The 16,016-nt window shown below is 40.8% G+C and overlaps 1 protein-coding gene across 3 annotated transcripts in view; it reads left to right on the plus strand.

Moving 5' to 3' along the window:
* Positions 1-16,016, plus strand: part of DAAM2 (dishevelled associated activator of morphogenesis 2) — a 211,451-nt gene that overhangs the window by 39,819 nt on the left and 155,616 nt on the right. For all 3 annotated transcript variants that reach the window (XM_066595315.1, XM_066595317.1, XM_066595318.1), the window contains exon 2: positions 11,353-11,555. In XM_066595315.1, coding sequence (XP_066451412.1) covers positions 11,388-11,555 — 168 coding nt within the window. In that variant the 5' untranslated portion in view covers positions 11,353-11,387. The remainder of the gene's footprint in view (positions 1-11,352; positions 11,556-16,016) is intronic.

Here is a 16,016-nt window from a genome sequence, read left to right on the forward strand (position 1 = left end):
CGGATCCGGTTGCGATCGCCGTCTCGCGTCCAGTATTTCCCGTGAGTCATTTCTGCGGCCGCTGGCAGGGAGTGAGCGTCCTTTAAATCTATGAGATTCAGGAGAGTTCCTGAGCTGAATAAATGATTGTTCTTGGAGGGGACGTGTGGTCTTACCTCATAGAAGTGTTGCTGTCATTGGAGAATTACACCGTGCAAGACGAGAAGTCTCTTAACCCCTTCAGGCTGGGAGGTGTTTATGAGACACTGTGGAAATGTATAGAGTAGCCGTGACTAGTCATCCATCTATGTAATGGGAGCTGAACAAGTGCTATATCCTTATATTCTCCAAGAGAGTCTATAGAAAGCGGAGGGGAGGGGGGAAGAAAAAGCCTCAAAAGGCCTCAGCTGAAAAGCTCTTTTGTCTGCATACAGAAGAAAGGTTTCCTTTACATAATCTTCAGTGAAAACAGAGGAAAACTATACAAACACAATACCGCCATGCATGTGATGGCGCCATGGAGTAGATATGAAACATTTCTACACCAGGTAGTGCCACCATGTAATGCCAAAATATTACTCCACTAGAGCACCATACACTGTCTGTGCATCTAATACCGACATACAGTGCCATAGAGTGCCTAGATAACATTTCTAGACCGTGCCCAGGTAATGCTGCCATTTAATGCCAAAATGTTCCAGAACAGCATAACAGTGTCTGTCCATACAATAGCGCCTTATAATGCCCACATAACAGTGCCTAAATATCATTTCCATACCATGCCCAGGTAATGCTGCCATAATATACCAACATGTAAGTTCATAACAGCATCATACAGTATCTGTTCTCATAATACTGCCATACAGTGGCCATAAAACAATACTATACAGTGCCTATAGAAGATTTTTATACTGTGTCCAGTTAATGCTGCCATATAATGCCAAGGTTCTACTTCATAACGGCATCATACAATGTCTGACCACATAAAAGTGCCATACAGTGCATAAATAGCATTTCTTTACCATGGCCAGATAACTCCACCATAGAATACTAATGTATTACTCCATAATAGCACCAGTGTATGTCTGCCATACAGTGCCCACATAACAGTGTAGTACAGTGCCTAAATAACATTTCCATACCATCTGCAGGTAATGCTGTCATATGGTGTCAAAATATGACACCATTATAGCACCATACAGTGTCTGTCTACATAATACTGCCATACAGTGCCCACATAACCGTACCATCCAGTGCTTAAATCACTTCTAAGGTGTATTCAGGTCATGCCGCCATATAATACCAAAATATTACTCCACAACAGTACCCTACAGCGTCTCTGCACATAACAGCGCTGTATAATAGTGTTTTACAGTGACTAAATAACATTTCTGTTCTGTGCCCAGGAGGTGCCACCATATAATGCCAAGATATTACTCAATACAATATTGGTGGTATTGTCGATATAATAGTGCCATGTAGTGCCAACATAGCAGTATCATACAGTGAATATCTAGCGGTGCCATGCAGTTCTCACATTGCTGTGCTATACAGTGCTTACCATTAATTGTCTAACTCATGCAGTATAGTAATAGTACTATATAGTGCCCACATACTGCCCTGTGCTGTGTGTATAGCAGCATATGTTACCTAATGGAGCCCAAAAAATACCACTATACATTGCCTAAGTAATACCAAAGCTAAAGTTTGTGATGCTCTGCCAGGCTGGAAGTGACGTGTGAGCTGCAGAGGGTGGTGAAGGGCACTACATGGCAGTGCCACGGGTGAAACTACACCTTTTTGCTCTCTTATTCAGACTTTGGCTCTTATATGGAAGGTGACTCAGGACGTACGAGTAGACCGGGTGATGACAGAGCCGAGGAGATGGCGTAATGTCACACTGATTCTGGATGAACTGGGTACAACATCTCTGATTGATGAGTCAGCCAATTTGTCAGGTGTGCGGGCGCGGGCGGCTGTGATGCGGCCCCTGATGTGAGCTCCAGTTCTGCATGAGAACCCAGACAAGATGATGCAGGCGAGTTCACGTCACGGACCTCGTGAAGGCCGCACAGATCGCGACCCTTTACTTATGGCGTCATACGGTTTATTCACATGGATTATGTCTCCATCTCATTACCTCCCCGAAACAATCAGGCCGATTTGGACGAAAATAAAGCGTATTGTTTTCTATGGTTTTATTTACAAGTATTGTTTTTTAATCAAACAGTCCAATGAAAAAAAGTCACAGCACGGTCTATTTTGTTGCAATTTTTTGACAAAAATCGCCCATTCAAGTCCATGAGTGTGATTAAAGACATAGTGATGAGATCTGTTGTTATTGCACGTCATCATAAAAACGTGTGCAGAGCGTTACATTACACTTTGTCAAAAACACTCCGGCCCCCGGAAGAAGTTGTCATCTTGCTGTAAAATCCGTATCACAGCTTGTATATAAGCTAGAGGCGGTACAACAGGGTACTAGAGCTTTCATGTCCCACATATCACATCTTGTATCCAAGCTACAGGCAGTACAACAGGGTACTAGAGCCTCCATGCCCACCTGTATCACATCTTGTATCCAAGCTAGAGGCGGTACAGCAGGGTAATAAAGCCTTCCTACGAGGGGTCGTTTCTCCACAATTATTGACCCCTTTGCTCTGATATTGGAATCACTTATAACAATCTTACAATCACAGAGAGAAAGTTTCCTTCCCTCCGACAACGTCTTCTTGGGGGAAAGTTGGTTTTGGCACTGAATGTACATTATTTGGCTCATCGTGCAATTTTTTTTAATGCTTCTAAAGATCAGATGCAAAATGGATGAAAATCGAGCAGAAAAATCCCAAAATGCAGAAAAACTGCACGAAAATCACACAAAAGATCGGTCCGATTTTTCAGGACTGAAAAAAACTTGCCTGTGTCAAATATACCCTTATACTCCAGTCACATCCAGAGCTGTATCCATAACTCCATTATCTACCTCTCAGCCATCACATTACCCCCCTTCCATTTTTGTGTTCTTACAGGGAACAGTCTGCTGTATTGCATTGTAGAGCAAGTAGTGTTCATTATACTGGGCATGCAGGAAAACACTACATCTCCCAAAATACGACACAGCAGAGTGTCTATCAGAATACTCTAATCAACCAAATTCTAAATGCAGCTTTGGATGTGACTGGAGAACAGAACATAATACGACTAAGTCTTTGTACAGGGTTGCTTACCCACTGGTCAGCTATGGACAGAGCGTTTCTAATGTCCATGCACAGCCATAGTATTGATTTTCTAGTGTAGAACCTTGATTAGGATTTTGCAGCAGTTGTAAAGCAAGGCAGTACCCTGCTACTGTCACTGCTCTCTGTTGCCATCTGCTGGTAAAAAAAAGTAATAAAATTAGTTTTTTCTAATTGCTGTCTGTTCCCTTCCTCTATACTGCAGGATATCACAGTCTACTAGTGTATAGCCACATATGGGATATGATGGTGCTGACACCTCCAGCTTGTATTCCATTGTTGTAGATGACATTAGTTACTCTATGACTTTATGGCTTCACTGATAGGTAATCGCTTATTGATGTCTTAGATCGCTTTGATCTGATTGTTGGATTTCCTGCGCTCTGTCAGCGATTCATGATGCCTTCTGCTATGTTGTGGGATGGATGTGTTTATGGAACTCTTATGCTAAGCAGCCCTTTAAGAGACAGTGTAAATGTCAGCCATGAATTCGGGGGCTGTGAACGGAGAAATGTCACTGACATCATCTCATCCCAACACAGAGAATCCACAGTTATCGCTGTCCTTTTATTTTTATCTCTAGTCCAGGAAAACCCCTTTAACGAGCAAAAATCCGTCCTGAACTAGTAGTTTTCACAGCAGAGAGTTTGTTACAATGTATCAGTCTGTTGAGCCCACGGAAGATTTGACTGTCTGGATACAATTGTAACAACCCCTCAGTTGTGATATATTAAGGTGATCAGATTTTCCCAGGGTCAAAGCAGGGCAGAGAGGTGTCAGGGGGCGGAGCTTATCACAACCTATGATTTTACCTCCTTCGTTATAAGAAGTACAGCAGCGGTTAAAAAGAGACGGGGAGCAAATTCCAAAAAACAGTCAATATCTGAACCATTGGTGTAGATTTTGACTGGAAATCAGACGAATATCCACAGCTGATTTTATACTGTGCGGCGCTCCCCTCACCCCCTCCAGAGTCAGTGCTTCCCGGGTTCCAGCTCCTGGTGGCCTCACCTGAACAGTGACAACACACCTGATCAGGCCGCTGAGAACCGAAAGCTGAGGAGCGCTGACTGCGGAAAGCCTACAGAGGAGGTGAGGGGGAGCGCTGCACAATATTGCCAGTCACAGTCCAATGGGGCAGATTTTGACTGTTTTCTTGGATGCCTATAAGGCTGCATACTTTGCCACGGAAATTTCCGCTGCGGACATTCTGCAGCATTTCCGCCACGTTGAAACATGCCCTATGTCAGCCTGAGGTATGCTGCCACTTGGACTCAGTAGTAATAGTGTCCCCCACAGTGTCCTTAGTAGTAATTGTGTCCCCCACAGTGTTCTCAGCAGTAATAGTGTACCCCAAAGTTCCCCCAGTAGTAATAGTGTCGCCTTCAGTGGCCACAGTAGTAAGTGGCCCCCACAGTGGCCCCAGTAGTAATAGTGTCTCCCACAGTGGCCCCAGTAGTAATAGTGTCTCCCACAGTGGCCCCAGTAGTAATAGTGTCCCCCACACTGGCCCCAGTAGTAATAGTGTCCCCCACAGTGGCCACAGTATTAAGTGTCCCCTATATCGACCCAGTAGTAATACTGATCCCCACAGTGGCCCCTGTAGTAATAGTGTCCCCTATATCAGCCCCAGTAGTAATAGTGACCCCCACAGTGGCCCCAGTAGTAATAGTGACCCCCACAGTGGCCCCTGTAGTAATAGTGTCCCCTATATCAGCCCCAGTAGTAATATTGACCCCCAAAGTGGCCTCAGTAGTAATATGGACCCTATATTAGCCCAAGTAGTAAAAGTGACCCATATATTAGCCCATTAGTAATAGTGACCCCTATATTAGCTCCAGAAGTGAAGACTGACAAACAGGATGAGTAGTGGGAAAGAATGGGAAGTCACAGATGTATATGTCAGTCAAAGCTGTGGAAAGCTGGGTGACTGCCGTTCTTCCTTAGAGCATGTTACCCATATAAGTGACTAAGCTAATGCTGACAACAAACAGTTTCACAGAAATGCTCTGATGAACACAAACCTGAGCAGAGCTCCTCATATACTGAAGCTACTGATACAGAAAGAGTCTCTTCAAATAAATGCTGATCTGTGCGCTGCCACGGAGGAACGGGGGAGGGGAGAGCGGAGATCAAATGAATGCAAGTAATAGAGTTAGGAGGGTTCTATGCAGTCAGATGAAATCAACCAAACTGTCAGCGAATATTCCTAGTGATTATCTCCTGCGGAGCAAGACAGCGCGGAGTCACGCAATGAGACGCTTCATGTAACCGCCACATATCTACAGAGACAGCAGGATAATGTGCAAATACTGTCCTCTTATTGGAGCCATGTTGTAGTAGTTTTTGTTTTTTTCATAGGGGGCAGTATTACAGTAGTTATATTCTTGTACATAGGGGGCAGTATTATAGTAGTTATATTCTTGTACATAGGGGGCAGTATTATAGTAGTTATATTCTTGTACATAGGGGGCAGTATTATTGTAGTTATATTCTTGTACATAGGAGGCAGTATTATAGTAGTTATATTCTTGTACATAGGAGGTAGTATTATAGTAGTTATATTCTTGTACATAGGGGGCAGTATTATAGTAGTTATATTCTTGTACATAGGGGGCAGTATTATAGTAGTTATATTCTTGTACATAGGGGGCAGTATTATAGTAGTTATATTCTTATACATAGGAGGCAGTATTATAGTAGTTATATTCTTGTACATAGGGGGCAGTATTATAGTAGTTATATTCTTGTACATAGTGGGCAGTATTATAGTAGTTATATTCTTGTACATAGTGGGCAGTATTATAGTAGTTATATTCTTGTACATAGGAGCAGTATTATAGTAGTTATATTCTTGTACATAGGGGGCAGTATTATAGTAGTTATATTCTTGTACATAGGGGGCAGTATTATAGTAGTTATATTCTTGTACATAGGGGGCAGTATTATAGTAGTTATATTCTTGTACATAGGAGCAGTACTATAGTAGTTATATCCTTGTACATAGGGGGCAGTATTATAGTAGTTATATTCTTGTACATAGGGGGTAGTATTATAGTAGTTATATTCTTGTACATAGGGGGCAGTATTATAGTAGTTATATTCTTGTACATAGGGGGCAGTATTATAGTAGTTATATTCTTGTACATAGGAGCAGTATCATAGTAGTTATATTCCTGTACATAGGGGGCAGTATTATAGTAGTTATATTCTTGTACATAGGGGGCAGTATTATAGTAGTTATATTCTTGTACATAGGAGCAGTACTATAGTAGTTATATTCTTGTACATAGGGGGCAGTATTATAGTAGTTATATTCTTGTACATGGGGGGTAGTATTATAGTAGTTATATTCTTGTACATAGGGGGCAGTATTATAGTAGTTATATTCTTGTACATAGGAGGCAGTATTACAGTAGTTATATTCTTGGATATAGGAGGCAGTATTATAAGAGTTATATTCTTGTACATAGGGGGCAGCATTATAGTAGTTATATTCTTGTATATAAGAGGCAGTATTATAGTAGTTATATTCTTGTACATAGGGGGCAGTATTATAGTAGTTATATTCTTGTACATAGGGGGGCAGTATTATAGTAGTTATATTCTTGTACATAGGGGGCAGTATTATAGTAGTTATATTCTTGTATATAGGAGCAGTATTATAGTAGTTATATTCTTGTACATAGGGGGCAGTATTATTGTAGTTATATTCTTGTACATAGGAGGCAGTATTATAGTAGTTATATTCTTGTACATAGGGGGCAGTATTATAGTAGTTATATTCTTGTATATAGGAGGTAGTATTATAGTAGTTATATTCTTGTACATAGGGGGTAGTATTATAGTAGTTATATTCTTGTACATAGGGGGCAGTATTATAGTAGTTATATTCTTGTACATAGGAGGCAGTATTACAGTAGTTATATTCTTGGATATAGGAGGCAGTATTATAAGAGTTATATTCTTGTACATAGGGGGCAGCATTATAGTAGTTATATTCTTGTACATAGGGGCCAGTATTATAGTAGTTATATTCTTGTATATAAGAGGCAGTATTATAGTAGTTATATTCTTGTACATAGGGGGCAGTATTATAGTAGTTATATTCTTGTACATAGGGGGCAGTATTATAGTAGTTATATTCTTGTACATAGGAGCAGTATTATAGTAGTTATATTCTTGTACATAGGAGGCAGTATTATAGTAATTATATTCTTGTACATAGGAGCAGTATTATAGTAGTTATATTCTTGTACATAGGAGGCAGTATTATAGTAGTTATATTCTTGTACATAGGGGTCAGTATTATAGTAGTTATATTCTTGTACATAGAGGGCAGTATTATAGTAGTTATATTCTTGTACATAGGGGGCAGTATTATAGTACTTATATTCTTCTACATAGGGAGCAGTATTATAGTAGTTATATTCTTGTACATAGGGGGCAGTATTATAGTAGTTGTATTCTTGTACATAGGGGGCAGTATTATAGTAGTTATACTCTTGTACATAGGAGGCAGTATTATAGTAGTTATATTCTTGTACACAGGAGGCAGTATTATAGTAGTTATATTCTTGTACACAGGAGGCAGTATTATAGTAGTTATATTCTTGTACATAGGGGCCAGTATTATTGTAGTTATATTCTTGTACATAGGAGGCAGTATTATAGTAGTTATATTCTTGTACATAGGGGGCAGTATTATAGTAGTTATATTCTTGTATATAGGAGGTAGTATTATAGTAGTTATATTCTTGTACATAGGGGGTAGTATTATAGTAGTTATATTCTTGTACATAGGGGGCAGTATTATAGTAGTTATATTCTTGTACATAGGAGGCAGTATTACAGTAGTTATATTCTTGGATATAGGAGGCAGTATTATAAGAGTTATATTCTTGTACATAGGGGGCAGCATTATAGTAGTTATATTCTTGTACATAGGGGCCAGTATTATAGTAGTTATATTCTTGTATATAAGAGGCAGTATTATAGTAGTTATATTCTTGTACATAGGGGGCAGTATTATAGTAGTTATATTCTTGTACATAGGGGGCAGTATTATAGTAGTTATATTCTTGTACATAGGAGCAGTATTATAGTAGTTATATTCTTGTACATAGGAGGCAGTATTATAGTAGTTATATTCTTGTACATAGGGGGCAGTATTATAGTAGTTATATTCTTGTACATAGAGGGCAGTATTATAGTAGTTATATTCTTGTACATAGGGGGCAGTATTATAGTACTTATATTCTTCTACATAGGGAGCAGTATTATAGTAGTTATATTCTTGTACATAGGGGGCAGTATTATAGTAGTTGTATTCTTGTACATAGGGGGCAGTATTATAGTAGTTATACTCTTGTACATAGGAGGCAGTATTATAGTAGTTATATTCTTGTACACAGGAGGCAGTATTATAGTAGTTATATTCTTGTACACAGGAGGCAGTATTATAGTAGTTATATTCTTGTACATAGGGGCCAGTATTATAGTAGTTATATTCCTGTACATAGGAGCATTATTATAGTAGTTATATTCTTGTACATAGGGGGCCAGTATTATAGTAGTTATATTCTTGTACATAGGGAGCAGTATTATAGTAGTTATATTCTTGTACATAGGAGCAGTAGTATAGTAGTTATATTCTTGTACATAGGGGGCAGTATTATAGTAGTTATATTCTTGTACATAGGAGCAGTATAATAGTAGTTATATTCTTGTACATAGGGGGCAGTATTATAGTAGTTATATTCTTGTACATAGGAGGCAGCATTATAGTAGTTATATTCTTCTAGATAGCAGGCAGTATTACAGTAGTTCTGTTCCTGTGTTTAGGGGGCAGTATTACCGTACTTGTGGTAATGTACATAGAGGTAATGGTTTTGTAGTAAGAAGTAGGTTATTAATAGACATTCAGGTTAGTTTGTCAGTGACAACAGCTGAATGGTCTCCAGAAGTGGCAGTGGATACATGAATGTCTGGGCAGGCAGCCAGTGTTAATGTTACTTTGTTTATAATGCAGCTACAATGTTGCCATTTTACACAGAACATTTAACCCTTAATGCTTAGAGGTCTCTGTACTGTATGTCTATTTCTTACTTTCTTCTTGAAGTTGGTTGAAAAGTGACTATAAAAATGTAACATTTTGTAATTGTATTATCATCATTGTTGACAGGATGGTATGGGAGGTTTCCTTGCAGCTTTTTGCCATTAGTAATCCTCATTTTAGGTGCTGTAGATGGTGAAACTAGTGATTCTTGGACTTAGCTATAATGGAGCTGCTATCCTTTACTATACACGCTGTATGAATTATGAAAGCAGCACATTTGATGCCACATCAGATTTGTTTATGCAGATGGTTATGAGGATGGTGACTCGACACTGCCCCCTGTCTGTCAGGAGATGATCACTGGTGAACGCCTTCATCTGAGATCATTTTGCATTTGGCAGTAAACCTCCTGCGTAGAAACTATTAGAGAATAGATAGTACTGTGTATGGTATATATGTCATTGCTGATTCCCGGCTGCAGAATTCATTGCTTCTTGTGTTCAAACAGTTAAGCATCAGCCGTGCAAACAACTGAGACCTGTGTAACCTGCTGCACTGAATGCTGGGATGAAAATTCTGATGGCGGCCAAGACAAAATTTTAATGATTTAGTCAAAGTAAATATTTACACAAATAGCGTTACGCCCGCGTGACGTACGGTAGCTTCTCATGCTGTTTAACAAGTCTTGAAGTCATAAAGATGAAGGTTTTGTATGAGTTTTAAGTTACTGTGTCTTCTCCTGTTGTATCCAGAGCTGCATTCATAATTCTGCCAGATTGTGTGAGAGATTCGTGAAATCTGTCCTCTACTGCATTGCATTATGGAAATTGTGGTTGTTGTCTACCAGCAAACCAATAGACAGAGTGAAGCAAAAGTCTGGACACACTCATTTAACTGGTGTAGTTACAACAAAATAAACGTCTAATGCATGAAAGTATTAATTGGGGGGGGGGGGGGCTAAACTTTTTGGTGGAGGAAGTGTTTTTGTCAGCCATTTTGAAATCCACTATGTTGAATTGAACTCAGGTTTTTCCCATAGGAAGGAAGTGATGTGAAATATCAATCTTGGCTAGCATATACTTTAAAACATATTGGAAGTGTCAGTTTGCCATGTCTTTACTTGTTTGGGGGGACTTATATCATAGGGCTTATTTTCATTGACGAATCACTTAATGGTTACAAGGGCCTCCAGATGTTACAGGATACCTTATCTGTGCTCAAGGAGAGTGCTGAGTTTCCATGTTACTTTCAACAGGATGGCAGCTTGATGTGACTCTATGCAGGTGGCTGGATGTACAACTCTCTGGCCACTGGATGTGGCATAAAGGACTGGTAGAATGCTGGCCGGACTAAACACCTTCGAACTTTTATCTCTTGGGACATTCTAAGTCCCTTGTGTATGTGGAAACATTACATACAATGGTTCACCTGAATAGCTGAATCCTAAGTGCTGTAAAGAAACATCACCTGCAGTTCTTCAGTTCACATAGACTGGATTTAACACTTCACCATGTACATCCGGTAGAATGGTGGACACACCAAACACATCATGCAAAACACTTTGGGAAACTTTGCCCTCACCTAACTCCTAAACAATTCAAGAAAGGGCAAAACTGACACTTCCAGTGTGTTTTTGAGTCCATTCTAGCCAAGATTGATATGTCACATGACCCCCTTAGCATTTGAAAAACCTGAGCTGAATTCGAAATGTCGGATGTTGAAGTGGCCAACAAATATATTTTGTCCACCAAAAAATGCAGCCTCCCTCTTAATTAATACTTTCATATACTGGAAGTCAATTTCTTCTAATTCCACCAGTTAAATGGGTATGTCCAGACTTTTACCTTACCCAGTTACATTGCACTAATCTCCCATAATGCATTACAGAAGAGCATGCCTTGTGCAGACACTGAACAAGCAGAGGCTGACAGATGGATCTAAACAGTTAATTTCACATGAAGAAACATTTGATAATGATGTAAATGTCATGTACATGTGATCGTTCCCATCTCAGGGATGGTTCTGTTGGACCGGGTTCACAGACTGTTTTAATCTGCATACGTTTCTTTCTATCCACAGATCATGATCAGCAGATAGCAGCGTACTCAACAACCATGGCTCTCCGCAAGAGGAGTCGTCATGCATTGGGTTTCCTGTGCTGCTTTGGGAGCAGCGAACACCCGGAAATTAACCTCAAGGATAATAATCCGCTCCAGTTTCTGGAGTTCTCAGGGCCGATACCATCTCCGGAAGAGCTGAATGCCAGGTTCTCTGAGCTGGTGGTAAGTGGGTCTCATTTTCTTGGGTGACACAATGTGGGTGTACCTGGTGCCAAGTGACACAATGATCATGAGATCCTTTGTGCTGCTAATGATCTAACCATGGGGTCTTGGTTCTGACTCTGAACCTATCAGTAGCTCGGCACTCTTGCTTGCATGAAACCTTGCGTGAATACTCCCCCACCTCTTCCCCCCAAGCCATGGTGTTGATGGCGATGAAGAGTGAGGTAGGAGTGTAGTTGGGTCTTGTCTAATCTTGGACCTCTTCATGGACCCTACAGCAAGCTCTATAAGGTTTGGCCCAGTGTCCTGTATATACTGAACGATCACTGCATTAGGAACAGCTGACCCGTGACATCTTGTGATCAGTAATGTGCTACCACGTGATGGCCGAGCCATGATCTACTCTCAGATAATATGCTGACCTCTCCTCTGCGCAGCAACATTCGGCAGTCAGAGGTAAACATAGTGATTTGAGTGACTTTAACTCCGGGCAGATTGTTGGTGCCCGGATTTGTGGTGCCATCATTTCTGAAACAGTCCCACTTGTTGGATGTTCCTGCAAGAGTAAACTCAGGCTGGTTAAACCATTGACAGACATTTGATGGAAGATCACACAGTGGCAGGCCATGCGTGGTTGATTCTAGATGTGAGTGTTGGATGGCACGTCTGGTATCTCAGCACCGACATGCCACAGTGGACCAAGCAGTACAACAGCGGAGAAGTTATACATTATCATAATAACCATGCAGCATAGTTTGCATTGACTAGGGTTCATTAGCCGAAGACCGACAAGGATACCCTGAATGACCTCGTGTCATCACCAACAACACCTCAAATGGATCCAGGAAAGATATCAATGAACCTTCTACACATGGTAGAAGGTCATCTGCAGTGATGAGTCCCATTTCCTACTGAACCATACAGAAGGTCGGGTCCACATCTGGCATAAATAGCATGAAGCCACATCCCATGTGTCCACCATTGGGGTTCACCAGGCCGGTGTTGTCATGGCCTGGGAACTGTTTTCCTGGCATGGCCTAGGACTATTGGTCATCATACTGGAAACCTTGAATGGTGAACACTAGAGAGACCTGTTAGCTGACCATCTACACCGATATCTTCAGGGGGTCTTCACTGACCTACACCTTGTAGAATATATTCCCCCACATCTGAAAGCCATGATTTCCCAAAGACATGGTGTTCCTAATGCAGTGATCGCTCAGTGTACCTTTGGCTATAACCCTATGGCAACTTAGCGCTGCAGTAGGACAATTAGCAAATATTCCTGGGAATCCCTGGGTCTCCATACATTAATAGGCAGTGACCCCTGATATATGCAGTGTAATGCTTCTCCTCAGCGTGCAGCTGCTTCCAATGATCTTATTTGCGATGTAATGGCGGTGAACACTGACTAATGACCATGAAAGCCTCATCTGTTTGCTGCCAAGGCCTTCTTACTACAATGCTGTTGTTTGGGCATGGTGGTGGCAGTCGCCGTCCCCCTGTGCCCGCTCCATGCAGAGCTCAGAGGGTTCATTTTCTTCACATGTACATTATAAATCCCCATCCAAGCGCACAATGGCGCCGCTGTATCTGTGTTTTCAGACTTACCCCGGCCTGGATTTATGGAGTGATGGTTGTAAACAGCAGATTTTGTATGTCATCTTTAGTATAACATACGTGAAAAGTCAGATAAACCAGAACTGGTTCTGTGTGACCAAATGACATTATGTATCCCAAATAGTAAAGTGTGGCAAAAAAAGCTAATATTGCCCCCATATATTGTGGCCACAGGAGAATCAGCAGCTGTAATATTCAATGGTGGGGCGCACTTAGGTGCAAAATCTGAAGGGACCACATTTTTAATTTAGGGGCTCGGCAACTACATATAACTCCATGCTCCCCCTCTAAGCCCAAGGAGAACACAGACCGCACTTGGGGTCTATTTACACAATATGATTCCATCACGGTTTCGCCAAAACCCAGAATTTTTGTGCAAAATAGCATAAAAAAGTGACTCATCAGTGATGTGGGAATACACTATAAAATATGGTAATGTCTGACATCCACAGCAAAGCCAATCCAGACTATCAATACTGATGTGATCATACAGCACAGTGAGGTCACTAATGGCATGATATTACATAGTGACATCACTAATGACATACAGACAGCTTAATAAATAGTACTGTAATATGATGTCAAGAGATATCGCTATGGAGCATCATTACAGATGCCTCTGTGCAGTATGATGATGTCATTAGTGTTATCATTGTGCAGCATGGTGGTGTCACTGCAGTATGGCTATATCATTAGGGATAACACTATACGGCATGATGATGTCATTATTGACATTGTAGTACACCATGATGATGTAATGTCATTTGTGATATCACTGTGCACAGCACAGCATAATGATGTCACCAGTGATATCCCTGTGGAGCATGATGAAGTATATGTGATATATCTATGCAGAAGGATGATATAATTCAGGCAATCACTGTGTAGCATGATGATGTGACATCATTAGTATTGCTGTCCAGTATGATGATGTGATATCACTGTGTGGTGATGTCATTAGTAAAGGCACTGCAGCACAACGATGTCATTAGGGAAAACACAGTGCAGCATGATATTGCCGTACAGCCTCATGTCATTTGTGATATCACTGTGCAGTGAGGTGATGTCATTAGGGATATCACTATACAGAATGATGATGTCATTAGTAATATCTCTGTGCAGCATGATGGTGCCATTTGTGATATTACTGTGCAAAATGAAGATGTCACTAATGACGATGAGGTCACTAGTAATATCATTGTGCAGAATTATGATGTCACTAGTGATATCATTGTGCATTATGATCAGGTCACTGGTGGCATGATAATGTCACTAGTGATATTTCTGTGCTGAATAATGATGTCAAGAGTGATATCACAGTGTATCATTGTGATGTCATTTAGTGATATCACTATATATAATGATGATGTCACTAGTGATATCCCTGTTAAACATGGTAATGTTATTAGTAATGTCATTGTGAAGCATGATTATGTCATTAGTGATATCACTGTGCTGTATAATGATGTCATCAGTGCTATGAGTATACAGAATGATGTGCCAGTAGTGATATTCTTTTGCAGAATGATGAGGTCCTTAGTGATATCACTGTATGGAATGGTGATGTCAGTAGTGATGTCACTAGTGAGGTATGATTAGGTAATTTGTGATATCACTTTGCAGCTTGATAATGTCACTAGTGATACCCCTGTGCAGAATGATGCTGTCATTAGTGATATCATCGATCAGGATGATGTTATTAGCAATATCACTGTGCTGCATGATGCTGTTACTAGTATTATCTCTGCGCAGCATGATGATGTTACCACTGTCTGTGTAGATGAGCCTGTCTGTGCTCACCAGTATCAGCCATGTAATGGCAGTATTATAAGACTGGCAATACCCAGACTATATAGTAAATCATAGGCTGGCTCACATCTGTAAACTGCAGTTGCTGAACCCCAATACAAAATCTGTAATAGGACCCCCAACTATAATGCTTCATTTATAGTACTGATCTCTTCATATATCATATGGAAGAGAGACCTTATGGACCCCCTAAGGTTCCATTGCCCAAGTGATTCTGCACCCCCTGCACCTACTAAATTTTTGCCCCATGGCTGGATTTTGGTTTTATCTTTTTACTCTGTCTGTGGTGAAGAATGGAACAGACACGTCAGAAGAGCAGAGATGATGGCCAGACAATTAGTGCAAAGATTCCATTCCCAGCATCTGACACAGGCACAATCCTCGCTCTGTCTCCTGAGACCACCCTGCTCGCTGGAAAGGAGTCCATGGCAGAACTGTTACCAATAACACACTATACTGGCAGCACCACAGAGACAGGAGACCGAGCGAATGATTCCTGGTGTTATATGACCAGACTGCCACACTGATGAATAGAGAAGAAGAGACAGCGAGACGAGTTGGAAACCTCCGACTGCCACTTTCAGGATAGTTTAATTATTTCCAACAGCACAGCTGGCATTGTACAGTGACGCCCCACCTCGTGCCTCCTCCTTTATGTGTCCTCTCTGTTATTAGACCCTGACTGGCACCCTGGATACTGGAAAGTAGGAAATTCAATTGTATCCCATATACACAATCCTCTGTGAGCCAATGCATCATTGCAGGTGAAATGATCAGTTTGGAGTTTTGTCTAGACTGGATAACAACTGTAACAAAATGTCAGCTGTGAGAATGGTTTGGTCAGGTTGGGTTTTCAGCCTCTAGATATAAACAATAGTATTTTCATCCATTGACAGCAAGCAGTGATCTAAAAATGCTATATAAGTGACAGGATAACAGACACTCCTCTTTATAACCCTCCAGTACTGATACAACCTCTAGAGATATTTACATCCTATATGTGACTGAGATCAGCCACTCCTCTTTTAATAC

The sequence above is a fragment of the Eleutherodactylus coqui genome, chromosome 3 (assembly GCF_035609145.1).
Source record: "Eleutherodactylus coqui strain aEleCoq1 chromosome 3, aEleCoq1.hap1, whole genome shotgun sequence".
Taxonomy (NCBI): Eukaryota; Metazoa; Chordata; class Amphibia; order Anura; family Eleutherodactylidae; genus Eleutherodactylus; species Eleutherodactylus coqui.